Here is a 22,467-nt window from a genome sequence, read left to right as displayed (position 1 = left end):
TAATATTTGCTAGTGAGTTTGTTCCCATTTTCTGGTTAAATACTCTTAGGGGAATATACTTAAAAAAAGAGTTGGGGCACATTCTTTAATAAGATTACTGCTTCACAGTCACCAACTACTTAAAATTGTTTCACTCTTACAAACCACTGCGCAACAAAATAAGAGAAGACACAAACAGATAGAGAAACATTCCACGTTCATGGTTAGGAAGAATCAATATCATGAAAATGGCCATTCTGCCCAAAGTAATTTACAGATGCAACTATCCCCATCAAGCTACCAATGACCTTCTTGGTAGCTATCCCCATCAAGCTACCAATGATCTTCTTCACAGAACTGGAAAAAAACTACCTTAAACTTCATATGGAACCAAAAGAGAGCCTGCATAGCCAAGTCAATTCTAAGCAAAAAGAACAAAGCGGGAGGCATCACACTACCAGACTTCAAACTATACTACAAGGCTACAGTAATAAAAACAGCAAGGTACTGGTACCAAAACAGAGATATAGACCAATGGAACAGAACAGAGGCTTCAGAGGCAACATAACACATCTACAACCATCCGATCTTTGACAAACCTGACAAAAACAAGCAATGGGGAAAGGAGTCCCTGTTTAATAAATAGTGTTGGAAAAACTGGCTAGCCATGTGCAGAAAGCAGAAACTGGACCCCTTCCTGACACCTTACACTAAAATTAACTCCAGATGGATTAAAGACTTAAACATAAGAACTAACAACACCATAAATACCCTAGAAGAAAACCTAGGCAAAACCATTCAGGACATAGGAGTGGGCAAGGACTGCATGACCAAAACGCCAAAAGCATTGGCAACAAAAGCCAAAATAGACAAATGGGACCTAATCAAACTCCACAGCTTCTGCACAGCAAAAGAAACAGTCATTAGAGTGAATCGGCAACCAACAGAATGGGAAAAAATTTTTGCAATCTACCCATCTGACAAAGGGCTAATATCCAGAATCTACAAAGAACTAAAACAGATTTACAAGAAAAAAACAAACAAGCCCATTCAAAAGTGGGCAAAGGATATGAACAAACACTTTACAAAAGAAGACATACATGAGGCCAACAAACCTATGAAAAAATGCTCATCATCACTGGTCATTAGAGAAATGCAAATTAAAACTACATTGAGATACCATCTCATGCCAGTTAGAATGGCGATCATTAAAAAATCTGGAGACAACAGATGCTGGACAGGATGTGGAGAAATAAGAACACTTTTACACTGTTGGTGGGAGTGTAAATTAGTTCAACCATTGTGGAAGAAAGTGTGGCAATTTCTCAAGAACCTAGAAATAGAAATTCCATTTGACTCAGCAATCCCATTCCTGGGCATATATCCAAAGGATTATAAATCGTTCTACTATAAGGACACATGCACACGAATGCTCATTGCAGCACAGTTTACAATAGCAAAGACCTGGAACCAACCCAAATGCCCATCGATGATAGACTGGACAGGGAAAATGTGGTACATATACACCATGGAATATTATATAGCCATCAAAAATGATGAATTTGTGTCCTTTGTAGGGACATGGATGAACCTGGAAACCATCATTCTCAGCAAACTGACACAAGAACAGAAAATCAGACATCACATGTTCTCACTCATAGGTGGGTGTTGAACAATGAGAACACATGGACACAGGGAGGGGAGCATCACACACTGGGGTCTGTTGCAGGGAAACAGGGGAGGGACAGCGAGGGTTGGGGAGTAGGGGAGAGATAGCATGGGGAGAAATGCCAGATATAGGTGATGGGGAGGAAGGCAGCAAATTCACACAGCCATGTGTGTACCTATGCAACAATCTTGCACATTCTTCACATGTACCCCAAAACCTAAAATGCAATAAAAAAAATATTTTTTTTAAATTGCTTCACTCTGAGATATAGCAGCAGTTGGCTTTTTCAAACATCAAAATAGAGTGCTCAGTAATTTAAATGGCATCCTGCAACATAAAGCACTTTTCTGGATCACCAGGCTGAATCAAATTTAAGGATGATGATGATGATGAGTTTTGCCAAGAATACTTTATAGGTGAGTTTATGTTTCGCCAGGTAATTTTTTTTTTTTTAAGACAGCGTCTTGCTTAGTTGTCCAGGCTGATCTTGAACTCCTGGGCTCAAGTCATCCTGTGCTCCCACTTCTGCCTCCCAAAGTGCTGGGATTACAGTTGTGACCCACCATGCCCAGACTGGGCTTTCTGTATCTTTTTTGCAATGCTATCAGCCATTGATTGTCAATGCTTGCTTCCAGTAATTCACTATGGATTGCAAAAATATTGATATTCAAATTATTTTTTTTCAGTAATTTGATGGACAACTTCTATAAAGAGAAACTTCACCTCACTTACTGTTTGGTATCTTGGTGGCACAGTTTACTTAAAAAAGGCAGGATAAATGCTTGATTGTTTTATTTGCCAGTTTTCAAATAAAATGTTGGTTTCTGGCCTCTTCCCTGATGATTATGTTAGTGAGGGTTCTCTAGAAAAATAGCCAAAAGAATATGTATAGATAGATAAGGAAGATTTATTATGAGAATTGACTCACACAATTATGGAGGCCAAGAAGTCCCACAGTATGCTGCCTGCAAGCTGGAGAACAAGGAAAGCCAATGGTATAATTCAGTCTGCATCTTAAGACCTAAGAAGCAGGGGAGTCAATTGCATAACTCTCAGTCCAAGGCCAAAAACCCAAAGACTTGGGGGTCAGGAGGTACTGATATAAATCCTGAAGTCCAAAAATTTATATCAGTACCTCCTGATACAAAGAACCCAGAGCCAGGAGCTGTAATGTCTCTCTTGCAATGAGGGCAAGAGAAGGTAAATATCCCATTTCAAGAATAGAAAGCAAATTCACTCTTCCTGTGCCTTTTAATTGGATAATGCTAGCCCACATTCATGAGGGCAAATCTGTTTTACTCAGTCTACTGATTCAAATACCTTACAAAACCTTCCTCAGAGACACACCCTGAAATAAAAACTATCAACTTACCAAGTCAAGTTGACACACATAAAATTAACCATCGCAATGAAAAATTCATTTAAAAAAAAATCAGGATGAAATCATGGGTTTAAGTACATTTGCTATCCTTTGACCCATTGCTTTTATACTTAGCTATGCTCAAGTTGCTCCATCTTTAGTCAGTAGGAGCCAATAACAATATCAACATTACTATCAATGCAATTACTGAAAAGAGTTAAAAATTCTTTTGCATGTGCTCTCCCCATTCTCATCCCACATTTTTACAATTGTACTGTATCCACATTGTCAGAGCATTCAGCCATTATGTACCATATTATCTTCTTTATACCTCTCATTCAGTATCTTAGTTTTCCCACAAATTATAATCAATGCTGATCATCACTCATTTCGTCAATGGCTCCCCATGTATTTTAATTGTCTGAATCCCTTTCTCCACTAGATTCATAAAGAATTTATTCCAGCTAGGCACGGTGGCTCACACCTGTAATCCTAGCAGTTTGGGAGGCTGAGGTGGGCAGATTATCTGAGGTCAAGAGTTCAAGACCAGCCTGGCCAACATGGTGAAACCCCATCTCTACTAAAAACACAAAAAATTAGCCTGGTGCATTGGCACATGCTTGTAATCCCAGCTACTTGGGAGGCTGAGGCAGGAGAATCACTTGAACCAGGAGATGGAGGGAGCTAAGATAGCACCACCACACTCTAGCCTGGGTGACAAAGCGAGAGTGAGATTTCGTCTCAGGGAAAATAATAATAATAATAATATTTCCTGAGTTCTTGCATGCTGATAACAGCTTACATAGATATAAAATCATTGCTTCATATTTTCTTTCTTTGCATTTATGTTATACAATTTTCTTTAAGTATAAAATTTTGAGATTGAAAAATTTGAAGACAATATGACTTTCTTTCCTGTATGAATGATTTGGTATTTTTCCTTGAATTTCCTAAATGATTTTTATTTTCTTTAAAGTACAATAATTTCACTAGACTATATCTCAGTGATGATCATTCCAGGCCAATTTTATCAGACAAACTGAGTGTCCTTTCAATATTTAATTTCAATTCTCATTTTATTTTGGCTTATCAAATGATAGATTTCAGTATTTTATTGCTAAAATTTTCTTTAGATATTCCTGTTATATGTATGAGGGATCTTCCTTGTGTGTCTTCTTTAAAAATCCATTTTATCTTACTCTTTTTTCTTTTAAATTCTTAAAATTTTTCTTCTTTTTACTTATATTTCTCTTGATATATTATCTTGTATTTTTTCTAGTTTTCAGTCCTCTGTTTCTTAAAATTTTCTTAATTCTATCACTTCAAATTCTGATTTATTTGTTCTTTCATTTATTTCATTTTTTAGTGTCAACTAGCTAGTTTTGAAATATTAGACTATAGCTTTCATCTGCTGTATGAGAGTGTCTTTTTGGCATGTTTTTATTATCTATAGAAATATTATTCTTTCTTTCCTTACACTTTAGACTTTGATCTCTATATTTTCTGTAGCTCAATGTTGATGTCAAAGTATTCCTGAGCTTTTAGAAAGGAGATGTCGTTTTGGATAATATTTTACCATTTAACTTTCTACTCAAACTTGTATATCTTTCTAGTCAAACTTTACCATTTTAGAGCTCTCTTTTTTGGATGTTTTTCCCAAGCTTTCAAGACTATGGCAGTTTACATTCTAAAATATTCAGACTGTCCCCTCTACCACCACCCCACATTTAATCTAGATGTTTTTTTCTTTGGCCTTTATGATCTGTGCCCTCTTAAATTTGAATTCTATCCCCACAAGTTTGTCCTCTTTGAGGAGTTTTTGTCTTGAAAGGAAGTTTTATTTAGATACTATACTAGATCATTCCAGGCATGGGAAGAATCAAGTCAAAGGTCAAACCATGCACTTGATCTCACAAGCTGTCCACTTGGCCCTCTTCCAAGTGTACTTTAGTTCCTTTCATTCCTGCTCTAAACCTTTTTCATAAACTTTCACTCCTGCTCTAAAACTTGATTCAGTTTCTCACTTTGCCTCATGCCCCTTGGTAGAATTCTTTCTCCTATGGAGGCAAGAACTCAGGTTGCTACAGACCCATATAGATTCACTACCACTAACATAGTTTGGTGTCACGTGACACAAATATCTTCCACTGCTAACATACTTTGGTGCTGCATGAGTCAGATACATTCCCAATCCCTAGTGGTAAGACACTTCAACACCTCGCCTTCTTCAACTGGAGGCCTTGAACCCCCCTACATGATTTTCTTCTCTTTTTCAACTTTTTAGATCTGTTGGGTCCATGCCATTAGCATGCTAAGAGAACTCTGAGGCAGAGCCTTATTAAACACATTGATATTTCTGCAGCAAAACATAAATATTCAGAATTCAAGTGACATAAGAGTATTAAAAAACTCAAGTAAGTTCCAGTCAAGTTTTGCCACCAAATGAGATAGCTGCAAACTTATGGAAAAAAGTAAGTTTCCAAAAGCACTGGGATGTCAGAATTACTGATAGGCAATAATGTGAACCAATTATAAGGTGGAGACAGACAAGTGAAGATTAACTACATACTCCGTTAATGAATGGACTTATAGAGAATTTATACCTGATGACCTCTACCCTTTGGAGACTATTTTTATATCTTTACAACTGGGGACATCCCTGCTTTCTCTCCTTTGGCCTCAGGGGAGGCAGTGTTTTGCCCTTTACCGTTGTCCCATAGGCATGAGCAGGCCCATCCCTTAATTTCCCAGGCATATTTGAGACTGGCTGGCAGGAAGCTCAGCTCATTGAGTCACTTCCAATTGCTGCTAAAAGTGGCTTCGCTCAGATACACGACCCCCAGTTCTGTACTTGAGACCAACCTCAAGTATTGCCTCCCTGTTTGACTCTCATCTGTCTTCATGCCTCAAGGTTCTTGCCAGACTGTCAGTAAAGACCTAAACAAGAAAAAGAATCTCCTTTCCCTCTGGTCTCTGCTCCTCCTCCATCCTCAATTTTTGCATACCAGTAATTTGTAACTACTATTCAGGTGGATGATTGTGGAATGATGTCTCCTTTCAAAAGATGTCCAACCCTAACCCTCGGTGCTATGGTTATCCTGAGCTCCACCTCTTAGGATAATCACAAATAATGGCAGCCAAATCAATAACAACATTGTGGGTTATCCAGTCTTAGTGGGCATAACCACAATCCACGCTGTGCTAAACTGGACTAAGTTCAGGTCACTTTTTTTTTTCTCTCTTTGAGATGGAGTCTTGCTCTGTGTCCAGGCTGGAGTGCAGTGGTGCATCTGGGCTCAATGCAACCTCTGGCTTCTGAGTTCAAGCAATTCTCCTGCTTCAATTCAGTCTCCCTGCTTCAGTCCCCTCCTGGGACTACAGGAGCATGCCACGATGCCCAGCTAAGTTTTGTATTTTTAGTAGAGATGGGGTTTCACCATGTTGGCCAGGATGGTCTTGATCTCTTGACCTCGTGATCTGCCTGCCTTGGCCTCCCAAAGTGCTGGGATTACAGGCATGAGCCACCATGCCCGGCCCAGATCACTTTTTTAAAGTCCCATTGGATGATCAGGCATGCCTATCTCTACAGTAGCTTTAGGGCTTCCGCTCCTAATTCTCTGTAATTTACTACACAAAGAACATATATACATCTCCAGCAATAAAAAATCAACCCCAAACACAGTAAAAATCCAAATACAGAAAATAATCCTTTCTCCTGTAGAAGATAGAAAGCTGCAGGGACTTGGCTTTGCTGCTGCCAGACACAGTGGATTTACATTACAAAATAAAGCACTTGGCTTATCTTCTCAACCTAAGCACCTCTACTCTGGTGACTTCACTTTCTCTCACTAACAATAGTTTTTGGTCTCTAGAGGTAGGATTGTCCCAAAACAACATCCCCAAGACAAATAGAAGTCGATTCTTTCAATGAAGATTTATGGTAGAAAAATCTCATTAAGAAGAGCTTCTCCCCTTTCTGGGCTTTTACATGTTCCTAAAGATCATACAATCTCAACATATTTTGTGCACATGTGCCTACACATATGCATGTGAATGTATACTACATTGTAATTGTAAACCAAAAATAAAATTTTAAGCCCCACAGCTGACTGAATGGATCCCCTCTTGGCTAAGGGGATCCCAGAGAAAGCTGAAAAGTATTGCAGGCTACGATGGGAATGGGTGGTACTACCTGCCTCCCTTTGAAGTTTAGGCACAACTGACCAGCATTAACATAAAAATAGAGATCGTAAGACTAACAAGACAGACTCTTTATAGCAATAAGATAACTCCAACCTGACTCTGTATAGCATCACATGGCAGATACCAGGCCCTACATATGTATTTTCTTCCTTCCTTCGCGATTTTATTTTTCACTTACTTACTTTTTAGAGACAGTATCTTGCTCTGTCACCCAGGCTGACACACAGTGTCATGATCATAGCTCACTGTACCATCAAAGTCCTTGACTTAAGAGATCTTCCCACGTCATCCTCCTGAGTAGTTGGAATACAGGCATATGCCACCATGCTCAATTAATTTTTAAAATATTTTTATAGAAATGGGGGGTCTAATTATGTTGCTCAGGTTGGTCTCGAACTCCTGGCCACAAGCCACCCTCCTGCCTCAGCCTCCCAAAGTGCTGGGATTACAGGCATGAGTCACCGTAACTGGCCCCAAAATATATTTCTTTGACATATTTTAGTATGGCCCTGCAAAGTGATCTCTTGTAGGGGAAATCAGTTTTTTTCTTTTTTCTAATTACAAGTCATTAAGCAAGGAAATATATATTTTGTAGAGAATCTCCTTCCTTTTCTACTAGGTCTTTTCTGGAGAGTAAGGTCTAATAAGAGATGTTTATAATCTATGTTTCCTGAAGCCTGCTACCTAAAGGCTTCATCTTCACAAGAACCTTGGCTTCCACAATTCCCCTATCTAACTCAAGTATTTCTTTATTCTGACTTCAACTCAACAGGCAGAGCTTAACTGTTTCAGCCAATTGCCAATGACAAAATCTTTGAATCCACCTATGACTTGGAAGACTTCTCCCTCAACTTCAAGATGTCCTGCTTTTTCTGGCTTAACAAATACATACCATCTATGTATTAATTTATGTCTTTGCCTGTGGCTTCTGTCTCCCTAAAATATGTAAAGCCAAGCTATAGCCCACCCACCTTAGGCACATGTTCTCAGAACCTCCTTAGCCTGTGTCATTGGTCATTCGTTAACCTTGGCAAAATAAACCTCTAAATTGAGACCTGCCTCAAATAAATACTATTCGGTTTATGTAATTAATCTGTGGGCCAGGTGCAGTGACTCACACCTATAATCCCAGCACTTTGGGAGTCCTAGGAGGGTAGATTGCTTGAGCCCAGGACATCAAAACAAGCCTGAATGACATAGAAATACCCCATCTCTACAAAAAATACAAAAATTAGCCAGGCAGGCACCTATTGCCCTAGCTACTCAGAGGCTGAGGTGGGAGGATCACCTGAGTCTGGGAGGTTGAGCCTGTGGTGAGCCATGATTGTGCCACTGCACTCCAGCGTGGGTGACAGAGTGACACTCTGTCTCAATAAATAAATACATAAAAATAAAAATTAAGTAATCTGTGGGTGAGATACAATATTGTAAATATCATGTTGCCCAATAATCCTCAAAAACATTTAATTCAATAATTTTAGCATCTATAGGTGAACTTGCTTGAATTATTCCAATGGTGGTTGCAAAATGGTGATTTTTCTAATTCTGTAATTTCTTCTACATTTTGTAGGCTGCAGTCTTTGAAATAAAAGAGCTCACTTCCACTTCTACTTTTATTTTGAGTGTCATTATGAATTCAGGGTTTCTTTTTTTATCCAAGGTAATATAATCCATTACTATTAATATTCACCATGTTTTGTCCAACTTATTTGATCCAGAACTGTTGTTTATTATTTATTTATAATACAGCACCCAGACACTATTTCAGCCATGTTTCACAAACTTAGTTTTCTATTTCTCTATTGTTACTTTTTGTTCTATTTCTATTTGTTTTTTAAGTCAAAAATATATAACCTAAATCAAAACATTTGAAGTCTTAAAACTCTGTGAATATTATATAGAAGACAAAATTATTCTACTTGTACAACTATCTCATGTGAGAAAAGAATAATAAATAAAATTGTTACTTCTTTCTTCTTATGCTTAGTCACTTAGTGATCTAGCAACCTCCCATGGAAACCAATCCATTTTTTAAAGTATCACAATGAACTCACAAATTTGTAGGTAGTTGATGTTTTAATCCATTGCAGTCATTATTCTGTTAAATTTGTATGTAACTTCTTTGATTTTATACTTGGATCTTTTTTTTTTTTCTGTGAAAAACTCAGTTCCTAAGGGAATTAAAACAAATATTTGCTTTTCTTTTTCTGTATCATGTTATTATTAGTACTACAGTAAGACAACTAAATGCAATATAAGTTTTTTGTTGTTGTTCTTTTTCCTTTAGAATATATCCTACTAGAGGTCTACTAAAATTTACAATGAATGAATTATTTCTCTACACAATTTCAGTGCCAAAGTGATATACAATTAGAATCATTTGTTTCTGTTTGGTTTGTTTTCGATTTCAGGGGTTTGTCTTTCCCATTGTATAATTACATAATCCATTTATATGGTTGCAAAGCCAAAACTATATAAAAAGATGCACCCACAGAACGTTTCCTTCTGTAGTTGTTTCTTCATCCTACACCCTCTCTCCCAATGGAGGAGAACATTTTCATCCATTTTTAGTATGTCATTTCATTGTCCCTTTTTTCAAAACGTAAACAAATGTTTATATATTTGTTTCCTTCACACAAAAGGTAGCACACCACAAACATTGTACTGCATCTTGCTTTACTTCACTTAATATATCGTGACAATTGTTCCATACCAGCATACAGAAGTGTTTCTCATTTGTTTTTACAGTTGCATCGTTCTCTATTGCTTAATAGAGAACTACAGTTTATTAAAACACTCCCTATAGCTGGACGTTTAAGTTGTTTCTTGTTTTCTACTATACAAATAAGGTCACCATAAATAGATTTGTGCTATAATTTTATATTTTTGCAAGTGTATCTTTGGGAGACACCTTAGAAATCGAATTGTTGGGTCAAAGGAACCACTTTGCTCACTTAATGTTCCTAGACATTAAGGCACCCCTCCTCTGACCAAGCTCAAGCATCCAGGGTTGACTTCAGACTGCTGTGCTGGCAGCAAGAATTTCAAGCCAGTGGATCTTAGCTTGTAGGGCTCCATGGGAGTGGCATCTGCTGAGAATGACCACTAACTAGTTGTTATTGACGATAGTCACCCCGTTGTGCCATCAAATAGTAGGTCTTATTTATTCTTTCTATTTTGTTTTGTACCCTTTAACTATCTGCACCTACCCCCCAGACCCTCACTACCCTTCACAGCTTCTGGTAACCATCCTTCTACCCTCTATGTCCATGTGTTCAATTGTTTCCATTTTTAAATCCCACAAGTGAGGACACACAATGTTTGTTGTCTTTCTGTGGCTGGCTTATTTCACTTAACATAATGACCTCCAGTTCCATTTTTATTGTTACAAATGACAGGACCTCATCCTTTTTTATGACTGAATAGTACTCCATTGTGTATATATGCCACATTTTCTTTATCCATTCATCTGTTGATAGACACTTAGCTTGCTTGCAAATCTTAGCTATTTTAAACAGTGCTGCAACAAACATAGGAGTGCAGATATCTCTTTCCTTTCTTTTGGGTATACACCCAGCAGTGAAATTGCCGGATCATATGGTAACTCAATTTTTAGTTTTTGAAAGAATCTCCAACTGTTCTCCCTAGTGGTTGTACTAATTTACATTCCCACCAATAGTGTATGAAGGTTTCTTTTTCTCCACATCCTTGCCAGCATTTGTTACTGCCTGTCTTTTGGATATAAGCCATTTTAACTGGGGTGAGATAATATCTCATTGTAGTTTTGATTTGCATTTCTCTGATGATCAGTGATGTTGAGCACCTTTTCCTATGCCTGTTTCCCATTTGTATGTCATTTGAAAAATGTCTATTCAAGTCTATTGCCTATATTTTTCTGGATCATTAGATTTTTTTTCCTATAGAGTTGTTTGAGCTCTTTACATATTCTGCTTATTTATCCCTTGCCTGATAAGTAGTTTGCAAATATTTTTTCCCATCCTGTGGGCTGTGTCTTCACTTTCTTGATTGTATCCTTTGCTGTGCAGAAGCTTTTTAATTTGATGTGATCCCATTTATCCATTTTTGCTTTGGTTACTTGTGCTTGTGAGGTATTGCTCAAGAAATTTTTGCCCAGACCAATGTCCTGGAGAGTTTCCCCAATGTTTTATTGTAGTAGTTTCATAGTTTGAGGACTTACATTTTTAAATCCATTTTTATTTGATTTTTGTATATGGCAAGAGATAGGGGTCTAGTTTCATTCTTCTGCATATGGAGATCCAGTTTTCCCAGCACCATTTATTGAAGAGATTGTCTTTTGCCCAGCATATGTTCTTGGCAACTTTGTTAAAAATGAGTTCCTGGTAGGTGTGTGGATTTGTTTCTGGGTTCTCAGTTTTGTCTTGTTGGAGAATGTATCCCTGTATCATTATGTAATGTCATTGTTTATCCTTGATAACTTTCCTTGCTCTGAAGTCTGCTCTGTCTGAAATTACTGTAGCTCTGTAGCTACCCTAGCTTTTTAAAATTAGTGTTAACGTGATATATCTTTCCCTATCCATCTACTTTTAATTTATATATTTACATTTAAAATGAGTTTTTTTGTAAATAATACATAATTGGGTCTTATCTTTTAATTGACTCTGACAATGTCCGTCTTTTAATTGATGCATTTAGACCATGGACATTCAAAGTGATTATTGATATAGCTGGATTAATGTCTTCCATATTTGTTACCTCTTTTCTTTTTCTTTCTTTCTCTCTCTCTCTTTTCTTGTTTCCTTTTTTATGATGGAGTTTTGCTCTGTCATCCAAGCTGGAATACAGTGGGTGTGGTCTTGGCTCAGTACAGCCTTCACCTCTTGGTTCAAGTGATTCTCCTGCCTCAGCCTCCCAAGTAGCTGAGACTACAGGTGTGCAACACCACACCTGACTAATTTTTGTATTTTTAGTAGAGATGGGGTTTTACCATGTTGGCCCGGCTGGCCTCAAACTCCTGTCTTCAAGTGATCCTCCCACCTCAGCCGCCCAAAGTACTGGGATTACAGGTGTGAGCCACTGCTCCCAGCTGGTATTTGTTACTGTTTTCTACTTGTTGCTTTGTAGTCCATTTGTATTGCTATAAAACAATACCTGAGGCTGGGTAATTTATAAAGAAAAGAGATTTATTTGCCTCAAAATTCTTCAGGCTATACAAGAAGCATGGTGCCAGCATCTGCTTCTGATTAGGGCTTCAGGAAGCTTCCAATCATGGTGGAAGGGGAAGTGGAGCTGGCATCATATGGCAAGAGAGGGAGCAAGTGAGAGAGGAGAGGGATGTCATGTTCTATTAAACAACCAGCTCTTATACGAACTAACAGAGCTTAGAATCCACTTATTACTGCAGGAAGGCACCACGCCACTTATAAGCGATCTGCCTCCATGACCCAAATACCTCCCACCAGGCCCCACCTTCAACATTGGGAATCAAATTTCAACATGACATTTGGAGGGGATGAATATCCAAACTATATTGTCACCCTTGTTCTTTGTTCCTATTTTTTGCCCTCCAAATTTTCTGCCCTTTATGATTTTAACTGAGCATTTCATATGACTCTATCTTCTTCCTTTTCTTAGCATATTATATTTATTTTTTAAAACTTTTTTTAGTGGGTGCCCTAGATTTTGCAATGTACATTTATAAAAAATTCAATTCATCTTTCAAATAACACTATACCACTTCATGGGTAGTGTGAATGCCTTGTAACAGGCATCCCCAAACTACGGCCCATGGGCCGCATGCGGCCCCCGAGGCCATTTATCCGGCCCCCGCTGCACTTCAGGAAGAGGCACCTCCTTCATTGGTGGTCAGTGAGAGGAGCACAGTATGTGGCGGCCCTCCAACGGTCTGAGGGACAGTGAACTGGCCCCCTGTGTAAAAAGTTTGGGGAACGCCTGCCTTATAATAACAAAATAATCGTCATTTCTCCATCCCATCCTTGTGTCATTGCTTTCATTCATTTCAGCTATATATAGCCATACACAAACATACATAATCAAATACATTATTACTATTTTGAACAAACTATTATCTGTCAGATCAATTAAGAATTTCTAAAAATATATATAATAGTTGGTTCTCATATTACCATAAAGAAATACCTGAAACCGGATAATATATAAAGCAAAGGGGTTTAATTGGCTCATGGTTCCACAGGCTGTACAGGAAGCATGGGAGCATCTGCTCAGTTTTTGGGGAAGCCTCAAAAAAACTTACAATTATGGTGGAAGGGGAAGGAGAAGCCAACTCTTCACATGGCCAGAGCAAGAGGAAGTGTTGGTGGGTATGGGTGGGGAGTGAGGTGCCACACACTATTAAATGAACATATTTCATGAGAACGCACTATTGCAATGACAGCACCAAGGGGTGATGATGTTAAGCCACGAGAAACCACTCCCATGATCCAGTTGCCTCCCACCAGGCCTCACTTCCAGCAGTGAGATTTGAGTGAGAACACAGATTCGAACCATGTCACAATGCTTTTATCTTCATTTATTCCTTCTCCATTGCTATTCTTTTCTTTATATGGGCCCAAATTTCTGACCTGTATTATTTTCCTTTTCTCTAAAGGAATTTTTTTTTTGACATTTCTTCCAAAGCAGTCTACTGGAAACAAATTCCCTCAATTCTTATTATTATATTTTAAGTTGGGCAATTCCCTTCCCCCGCGTCAGTTAGGCTCTAAAACCTCAGCAGGCTAGATTCCACTTAGCTACTTTCTGCTGAGCACAGCTCTTGTTAAGAACAGAATGTTCTGGCACATTTCAAAATGGTTTCTTTTCCCCTCCCCTTGCTGGAAGCACTGGGGGATTTTTCTCTGATATTCACTGTGTGAACCTGGTAGAACTCCAGAAGTTAAATCACACAAAAAGTATGGGCTCCACCCACCATGACTGGGTCCCCCTGATGTTTTTAACTCTCAGACTTGCCCACACAGAACTTCTAGCAATTCACCACTTAACAGTTTAGGTTTTCTTATCCCAGCATTGGTTCCTGCAGTGGTTTCAGCTCATGGTTTTCTGCTCCAGTAAGTTATAATTCCCTGTGTTTCCGTTGTTTTGTTGTTTGTTTTTATTTGTCCAGTTCAAAATGTCATTTTTTTCTTTTCTTTTTTAATTCTGTAATTCTCTGTATCAACTACCTGTCTGTCTCTCCAGTTTGGAAGGTGCAGTTTGCCCCATGATCTCACTTTTCCAACAAATATATGTAGAATTAAGTATTTTTCAGTTTGCTTAGCTTTTTACTTGTTGTTAGGATGGAGTGGTGACTTCTAAGGCCTTACATGCTGGACTGAAAACCAGAAGTCTGAATGAGTCTTGAAGGATGAAAAGGGATTCCTATATATCAGCATAATTCAACAAGGTGGCCACTTAGTCACATGCAGCTACTGAAATTTAAACTAAGTAAAATTTAAAATTAAGCTCCCAGTCTCATTAGGTAGATTTTGAATATTCGATAGCTACATGTCATTAGTGTCTACAATATCAGAAAACACATAAGAGCATTTTTATCATTGCAGAAAGTTCTATTGAACAGTGCAGCTCTAGACTATTGCTACTTCAATTTCAGCCTAACAACCAGCAGTATCCTATCACCAATTGGTGCGTTGTCTGTTTTTGTTTTTGTTTTGAGACAAGGTCTTGCTCTGTCACCCAGGCTGGAGTGTAGTTGTGCACTCACAGCTCACTGCAGCCTCGACCTCCCAGGCTCAAGCAATCCTCCCAGCTCAGCCTCCTGAGTAGCTGGGGCTACAGGTGCACACCACCATGCCGAGCTAATTTTTGTATTTTTAGTAGAGATAGGATTTTGGCATGTTGCCCAGGCTGGTCTTGAACTCAGGAGTTCAAGCAATCTGTCCACCTCAGCCTCCCAAAGGGCTGAGATTATAGGCATGAGCCACCATGCCCTGCACAGTTGGTTTGTTAATAGGCAGAATCTCCAGCCTTATCCAAGACCTACTGATCAGAATCTGCTTTTAATAAGATTCTCCAGTGATTCCTACACACATTTAGGTTTGAGAAGCATTGCTATAGTGGTGGTGGGACTCGGATGAGTCAGATGGGTGTAGTTCTGGGATAGAGGAACTCAGAGAGTGAAACTGTACTCTGAGGGAACAGTGGGCACAATGACAGTACATGAAAATGCATGCAGAGCAGGAGCTGGTAGCCTGAAGCAGATTACAAAGAGTTCTGTAGCCCTTTCCATTGTGCCCTGTGGAAAATCACTGACCAATTTAAAACAGGAATGCATGACAAGATCTGGGTTTGAAGAAGACAGCCTAGTGGTAATGTGAAGATCCTATGGGCAACTTGGAAGTCAGGGGAGCAGACAGAAGGCTCCGATACAAACCTAGATAAAGAATGAGGTTTTCTTGGCTGCAGGCATCTCAGACAGGAGAGGGACAGAGAAAGAGAGAGAATCCACAGGGACTTGGTAACTGCACATGTGGAATAGAGAGGACGGAGAGGACGAAGTGAGAGTAGAACTTGCATGAGTGATAAATGGGGCTGCTTTATCTAAATCAGGAATCAAGAGAATAAGCAGATTTTATGGGAAGGTGCTGAGGTTGGCCTAGACGTGTCAAGTTTGAGGTATCTCTGAGACATTTGTTCATGTTTCTCTACTTGCCAAATGATGGTAATGACAGTATCTACCTCCACAGTATTGGAGTATTAATAATCAAGTGATATAGTGTATGTGAATATATTGTGTTAATGTTAGGATGTCATATATGTGTTACTAGCACGACTCTTTTTTTTTCTTTTTTGAGATGGAGTTTTGCTCTTGTTACCCAGGCTGGAATGCAATGGCGTGATCTCGGCTCACTGCAACCTCCACCTCCTGGGTTCAGGCAATTCTCCTGCCTCAGCCTCCTGAGTAGCTGGGATTCCAGGCATGTGCCACCATGCCCAGCTAATTTTTTGTATTTTTTTAGTAGAGACGGGGTTTCACCATGTTGACCAGGATGGTCTCAATCTCTTGACGTTGTGATCCACCCACCTTGGCCTCCCAAAGTGCTGGGATTACAGGCATGAGCCACCGCACCCGGCACTAGCATGACTCTTACATGTATTTGTAATCTGAAGGAGGGAAGCAGAAGAAAAGCTGAAGATACTCTCTGCATTTGCACAAAGGCAGTGTCATATATCAAATTCAGTAAGACAGGAAGTGCTGGAGGAAAATGCTCAAGAGAATGAAAGATGTGGATAGTCAAGTAAGAAATATAAGATAACAAATCATCAATTAGAAATATACCCCAGCTGCTTCTAAGCATAATAAATTGTCAAAGCTTTCCATCAAGTGGAAAAAGAGAGTCACAGTGAGACTTTGGAGAAAACACATACTGAAAAATTCAGCTGAACAATTAGTAGCAGCATTTCCTGTAAATTAGAAATCTTGTCCAGAACCATTTCTGCCTTGAAACATATGTAGCACATATTACAGAATACTGTTGTTACATTTTGATTTTTATCTGCAAACAAATTAAGGTTAAAATGTAACATATCATTAAAGGTGACTGCTAGTTCAAACTTATCATTAGGCATATGGCTTCCTAACTTTTGAGTATATGTTTGGAAAATTGCTGGAAAGTTTTCCATGTGATTGTTCAGATGGTAATTGAGTGTGAAATGTAACTCTTTGATGAATGCTTTTCTTCTGGAATTTGTAGACAGTGAAGGATTCTTAAATTGATTTTGCTTTTGTGAAGTAAGCAAGTAACCTGACTTGAAACCTCAGTAAGGCTATCCAACTAAATTCCTTATATATGTATTGAAGGCATGTCACAGCAAGGCAGTGTCTGTCTCTTCCCTCAGGTTGCTGATAATCTCATGACAGTTTACTTGTTTATACTTGTAAACAAGCCTGGAGCCAAGTTATAAATGAGTGCTCACAGAATTATAAACAGGCTTGGGTAGTTTGGGGACATAAGTAAGAACAATAGCTGCCAACAGACAACATAAATTCAAACTTCGATGATTTACTTTGAAGTTATTTGAATAAGGTTCCTGCCACTTCATTCTGCTAGATCTGGCCTCATTATCTGCAGCTCCTCCTATTAAGAGGCATAGTCCACTTGCCTGTCCCTTGGATTTGGAGAGGCCTCACAATTTGCTTAGTTCTGCAGAATTTGGCCTATATAACCTTGTGTGACTCCCAAACCTAGACCTTAAGAAGTTTTACAGCTTCTGCCTGCCCTCTTCTGGATGTTGCCCACAGACCAAAAACATAGCCTACTGCAGGATGACAGGCCACACGGAGCCGACAGCAGACACATGAGTGAGGTCACCTTGGACTTTTCAGCTCAGCTGATTCTCTAGTTCAGGGATCAGCAAACAACCTGTAGGCCATAGCCTGCTTCTGTATGGCCCTTGAGCTATGAATAGCTTTGGGTTTTTAATGGTTTGTAAAAAATAAATAAAAAAGAATATGTGACAATGTCTAAAATATTTACTATGTAATCCTGTTTTACGGAAAATTTGGCCAACTCCTGCTACAGTTGAATGTATCCATATGAGCGATCCCAGACAACACCAGAGAGGAACTACACAACCAACCCTCAGAATTGTGAGAAATATTAAACTGACATTTTTGCAAGCAACTATATTTTGGGGGAGCTTGTGCTGCAGCAATAGATAACTCAATCACAAGCTGACAAATGCTACACAAAGATAAAGGAGACTGCTTCAAAGGAAAAAATGTCTTAAAGGTTTTGGAGCTCTTTGTCTCACTTACTTCATTTAGAAGAATTTCTTACCCCCATCTGTTGTCCATGGCTCTGTTTTGCATTCCAGGGAGGTTTTGGCAGCTATGAGCACATATATCTGCTGGTTACTCAAAGGACATTCAAAACATTTTAAAAAGGAGTATTGAAATACACCTTTTCTGAAATTAAAAAATGTATAAAATATAATATTAATGTCCTAAAGCATTATTCCAAATTAGAGGTTGATTTTTTTCAGTATATGAATCTATTTGCAGTGAAACCTGTCTGGTTTTGTTATTAATGGACCTCCTTGACTTAGTGAGGTGAACTGTCAGCCCAGGGGGGTGAAGAATGGCTGTGATAAAGGCGTGCAGCAGGGCAGCAATCACTTTACCCTCTGCAAAAGGCACAGCTACCTGTCAGGGCTGGAACCAGGAAAGTAATCTCAACCATAATTTAGATTTGATTACTTACGCAGTGCCAACTAAGTCCTTGACTTACACTGCTACTATCTAAACTTACTTTTGTTGTATAGCCATTTTGATCCCTATATTCAGCCCTATTATTTTCAGAGAACCTTCAAACTATCATAAGTGATTTTGCAGAAAAAGGCTTTGATAAGGAAGAAGCAGTCAGTCCAATGAGTTAGTAAACAGAAACGGTGGGCCATGTTTACAGTCTTGATGCAAATGTATGGGTTACAATAAGGGGTGGTGCTTGTGGCTGGGCTTGGTAGTGGTTAAATACACGATTCAAACACACTTGATTTTGAGGAAAGAACCAGTACAATCAATACTGCACATCTTGGTAAAAGGAGTTGGAGGAGATGGAGCTGGGAGTTTAGGTCAGGTATGCTCAGGTAAATATAGGCAACTCCTCCTAGATTTTGTTAAATATTTTAAAAATATATATCACAAGGCCCTGTAGAAAGCATCGCCACTTCTGCCAGAATTATCACCAGGAACTCTAAAGTAGTCCGCATACCACAGAGACCATAGCTTCACTGCTCTTTGAATGAAGCTGGTATTCAACTCAATTCACCACACATGATGATGCATCTACCACTAGGTAATCTGAAGCTTTAGGTGCCAGAATGATCCAAATTAGTATTAATCTGTCCACCTAGCTGAATGAATTTGTCTTTAAAGGTTCACAACTGATGTTGAAATATGCTGCACTAAAAGCACACACCCACCCAGTGGAGTAGATGGGACAGAGCTGATTACTGTTGTGATATTTTTCTTACAATGTCAATGGTTCCTCAGAGATTTCAACTCTGTGATCTGCTTTTAGAGCATCACATTCTCCATCAGATTCCCCCTGTCGGCTTCACAGCATATATGACCCCTCAGAAATGATCTTGCCTACTTGTCTTCCTCTAAGAGTCTGAATCTTATAGGGTCCTTGTCAATCTTGTTCGCTCATCTGTTCCTGGTGCCTCTAACGATGTCTTGCATAGTTGAATGAGTCAAAGATACGGTCTTACAGACTGGTTTTCAGACCCAGGGCTGGTCATGATAGTCCATCCATTACCCCTTAGGAACACTACTATGAGTAACATCTTATGGGAATATCGTTTATCTTCTTTGTACATTAGTCTTGTGTAACCTCTGTCTCTTTTGTAGAGATCTAAGAAGACTTTCTCCTCCAAATAGTTCCAAAGTCTTTAATTTGATAGATTACCTATTAACCACAGAAGGGAAACAGTTTTGCTAATTCTTATAATAGAGAGATTTGGAGGTCACCTCTTTACCCTAGTGACCATAAATATTTGGACAATTGATTTTATGTGTTTACTATTTAGTATTATGTTTTACCTAGTGGGAAACAACATGAAGAGTACCATGTAACCTATGCAGGATTCTAGCTATCGAATCAAGTCTCGAAACCTTCCTTCCAGCTTATAGGAAGTTCAGGAGCTAAAAGAAAAGTTAACACCGGGGGAAGAAAAAGACAAATAGAGAAACCAAAAAGTTAATGCCACGAAAACAAACAAGGTGGAGGACTGTTGTACATTAAAAGAGACAAACACAACAAATGCAATGCATGACTTTTCCTACCAAACCAATATATAAGACTTGTTTTTGGCAAGTGGGGACATTTGAATGTAGACTGGATATTAAGTAATAATAGATTATTAATGTGATAATGGTATTGTGATATGCAGAAGAATGTCCTTAGTCTTAGGAAATGCAGGCTGAAGTATATACTGAGAGCAATCGTGATAAACGGTTAACAGTTGTTTAATCTTAGAGACATGTACAGTATGTGGGTGTGAACTGAACTCTGTTTCAACTTTTCATGCAGGGATGTCAGGGCCAAGCTATTCACAGTCTCCCAGCCAAGTGACCAGAATGGAGAACTGCTTTCAGATGGCCCTATTCCAAGGGCACCTAGAGAGGAGTGGAAGTATTGTTTCCGATTAATTTAACCACCTCCATCCACCCAAAGACTAATAGGACTAGAAGCCATATGGAACACCAGCTCCCGGGCCTAAAAGGCGCTTCACCCTGGATGGTGAGGACTCAAGAGTGGGGCAGACCATCCTTAAACTGCCTAGAACAATGGACAGTTTGGGGAGGTGCTTCCCAAGAGCGCACGACTCCCTGGGACTCCCATTCATATACAGGCCATTGAAACCCGACGTGTCTCTCTTACCCCCACTTCATTCCCCATCGATTCTAGAAGAATGGGCATTTCTTCTGAGACAGCAAATAGCTCCTCTTAAGATTTCTTCTTTCCTAATTAGTTCTGTATGGAGTTTAACAAGAAAATCCATCCAGGGCCGCTTCGAAGCCATGCACCCACGAGCTTGGAAAGACGACCAGGGAAAAAGAAACGATCTTAAACAGATAGCCTAGCCCGACGTCTGCCACTAAGTTGTCTAATCTTGGCAAGCATCAATTAAAGGCATACCTAACACGGCCGTGCTCGGAATGCAAGGCGACCCGGAGGACCCCGAAAGCGTTCCAAGCGGGCGTGCAGGGCTGAGAGCCCAGGACGCCCGGCCGCGGCCCCAGCGCGTGGTCTGCGCGCGCTCGGCCGTGCGTGCGCCTGCGGGGAGGGTGCGTGTGTGCGCAAGGCGGGAGCGCCGGACGCCTTCGCGCTTCCGAGCTGGGTGCGCGCTGTGCTCAGGAGGTGAGTGAGAAGGGCGGTCGTCCAGGGGCTCCGAGGTGGCTGAGACCTGGGGCTGGGTGGCGGGCGTGGCCACGAGGCGCGCTTTTTCCGAAACGCGCCATCCTCGGGAACGCCGAGACCCGGACGGCGAGGCCGGGAGGCACCGCCCACTCCTCCGGTCCTTTTCAGAGCGCGGCCCAGGTTCAGCCGCCGCGCCTTGAGGCGCGGGCCTTGGTGACGAGCAGCTCCCCGGCTCCAGTGAGCGCGGGGGAAGGGGCCCAGCGGGGCAGTGGGCGACGCGGAGGAGCGCGGGGGCGCGCGGAGGGCCCAGGCCTCGGCTGTAGCCGCACGTTGTCCACCTTACCTTGCCCCAGGGCGCTATCCCTGCCTTAGGTTGCCCGCGGCCGTCCAGCCACGGTCAAATCCGGTAGCGACCCGGGGCGTTTGCAGCGGTGCCGAGGAAGAAGACGCGAACGGTGTTAACGGTATTGGGGGATCCCTAACAGGCCTGCGGCGAACGCTTTCCCGGAAAGCTGGGGAAGGGCCCCGGCGCAGGTCTGCGAGACGGATTGGGGAGAAATGTGAAACTAGAGGGGAATGAAGAGAATGGGCATGGGTGGAGAGAGAAGGAAACCTCGCAGGGCTAGGGCTACAGGATTCCCCCCGGGGGGTTAAGGAGCATTCAAGGCGTTTAAAAAAGAATCTTAAAGATACGATGGAGTCTCAGTTTTCCCAGGAGGAAGGAATGATGCTAGCCGCAAGCACGGGTAGTCGTTGAATTCAGTATTCATTCACCTTCTTACTGTTGGATTTAGGAGGGAGATTTGCAGGATTGTCATGATTTTGTGTCCTTTGCATTTTGCACAGAGTGCCTGCGTTTGGGAGGTGACTGCTTTGTCGGAAAAACTACCATCAAGGAAGGAATTGCCAAATCATGTGTTTTTTTCTGTTTTCAGAGGTAAGGAAAATTTGGGTTTACAAGTTTCAACTGGGAACAAGTTTTTTTTACCTTCTCCTAAGAGGCTTAACCGAAAAAAGGGCGCTGAATTGGTGCTCTCAGCATGTGTGCCTGATAAAGCACAAATTACCGAACGTGTTTCAGTCTGGAGAAGAGAATTGTGTATTACTAAGAGACAAGAGTCTATGACATATTTTTCCCCTCATAAACTAACATATTCATTCAAATGAATGTCCATTGGATAACTCCAGACCTGAAAATAAACTCCGTTGGCAAAATAGTGTTGGGGCGGCGGCGGCTCACGCCTGTAATCCCTGCACTTTGGGAGGCCAAGGTGGATGGATCACCTGAGATCCGGAGTTTGAGATCAGCCTGGCTAACATGGTGAAACCCCGTCTCTACTAAACATACAAAATATAGCTGGGCGTGGTGGTGTGCG

The 22,467-nt window shown here is 40.4% G+C and overlaps 1 protein-coding gene across 4 annotated transcripts in view; it reads left to right on the top strand.

The window, feature by feature from the left end:
* Positions 1 to 22,467, top strand: part of LOC101042760 (uncharacterized) — an 89,498-nt gene that overhangs the window by 57,809 nt on the left and 9,222 nt on the right. The window contains exons 1-4 of one of the 4 annotated variants that reach the window (XM_010335710.3): positions 13,815 to 14,275; positions 20,261 to 21,091; positions 21,445 to 21,625; positions 21,938 to 22,024. In XM_010335710.3, coding sequence (XP_010334012.1) covers positions 20,890 to 21,091; positions 21,445 to 21,625; positions 21,938 to 21,959 — 405 coding nt within the window. In that variant the 5' untranslated portion in view covers positions 13,815 to 14,275; positions 20,261 to 20,889 and the 3' untranslated portion in view covers positions 21,960 to 22,024. Of the gene's footprint in view, positions 1 to 13,814; positions 14,276 to 20,260; positions 21,092 to 21,444; positions 22,029 to 22,467 lie in introns of those variants that run through there. The other 3 variants (XM_039480185.2, XM_010335708.3, XM_074405605.1) reach the window with 3 other exon arrangements.

The sequence above is a fragment of the Saimiri boliviensis genome, chromosome 9 (genome assembly GCF_048565385.1).
Source record: "Saimiri boliviensis isolate mSaiBol1 chromosome 9, mSaiBol1.pri, whole genome shotgun sequence".
In the NCBI taxonomy this organism is placed as follows: Eukaryota; Metazoa; Chordata; class Mammalia; order Primates; family Cebidae; genus Saimiri; species Saimiri boliviensis.
The sequence above is the reverse complement of the archived record's forward strand: the minus strand, read 5'-3'. Positions and strand labels throughout refer to the sequence as shown.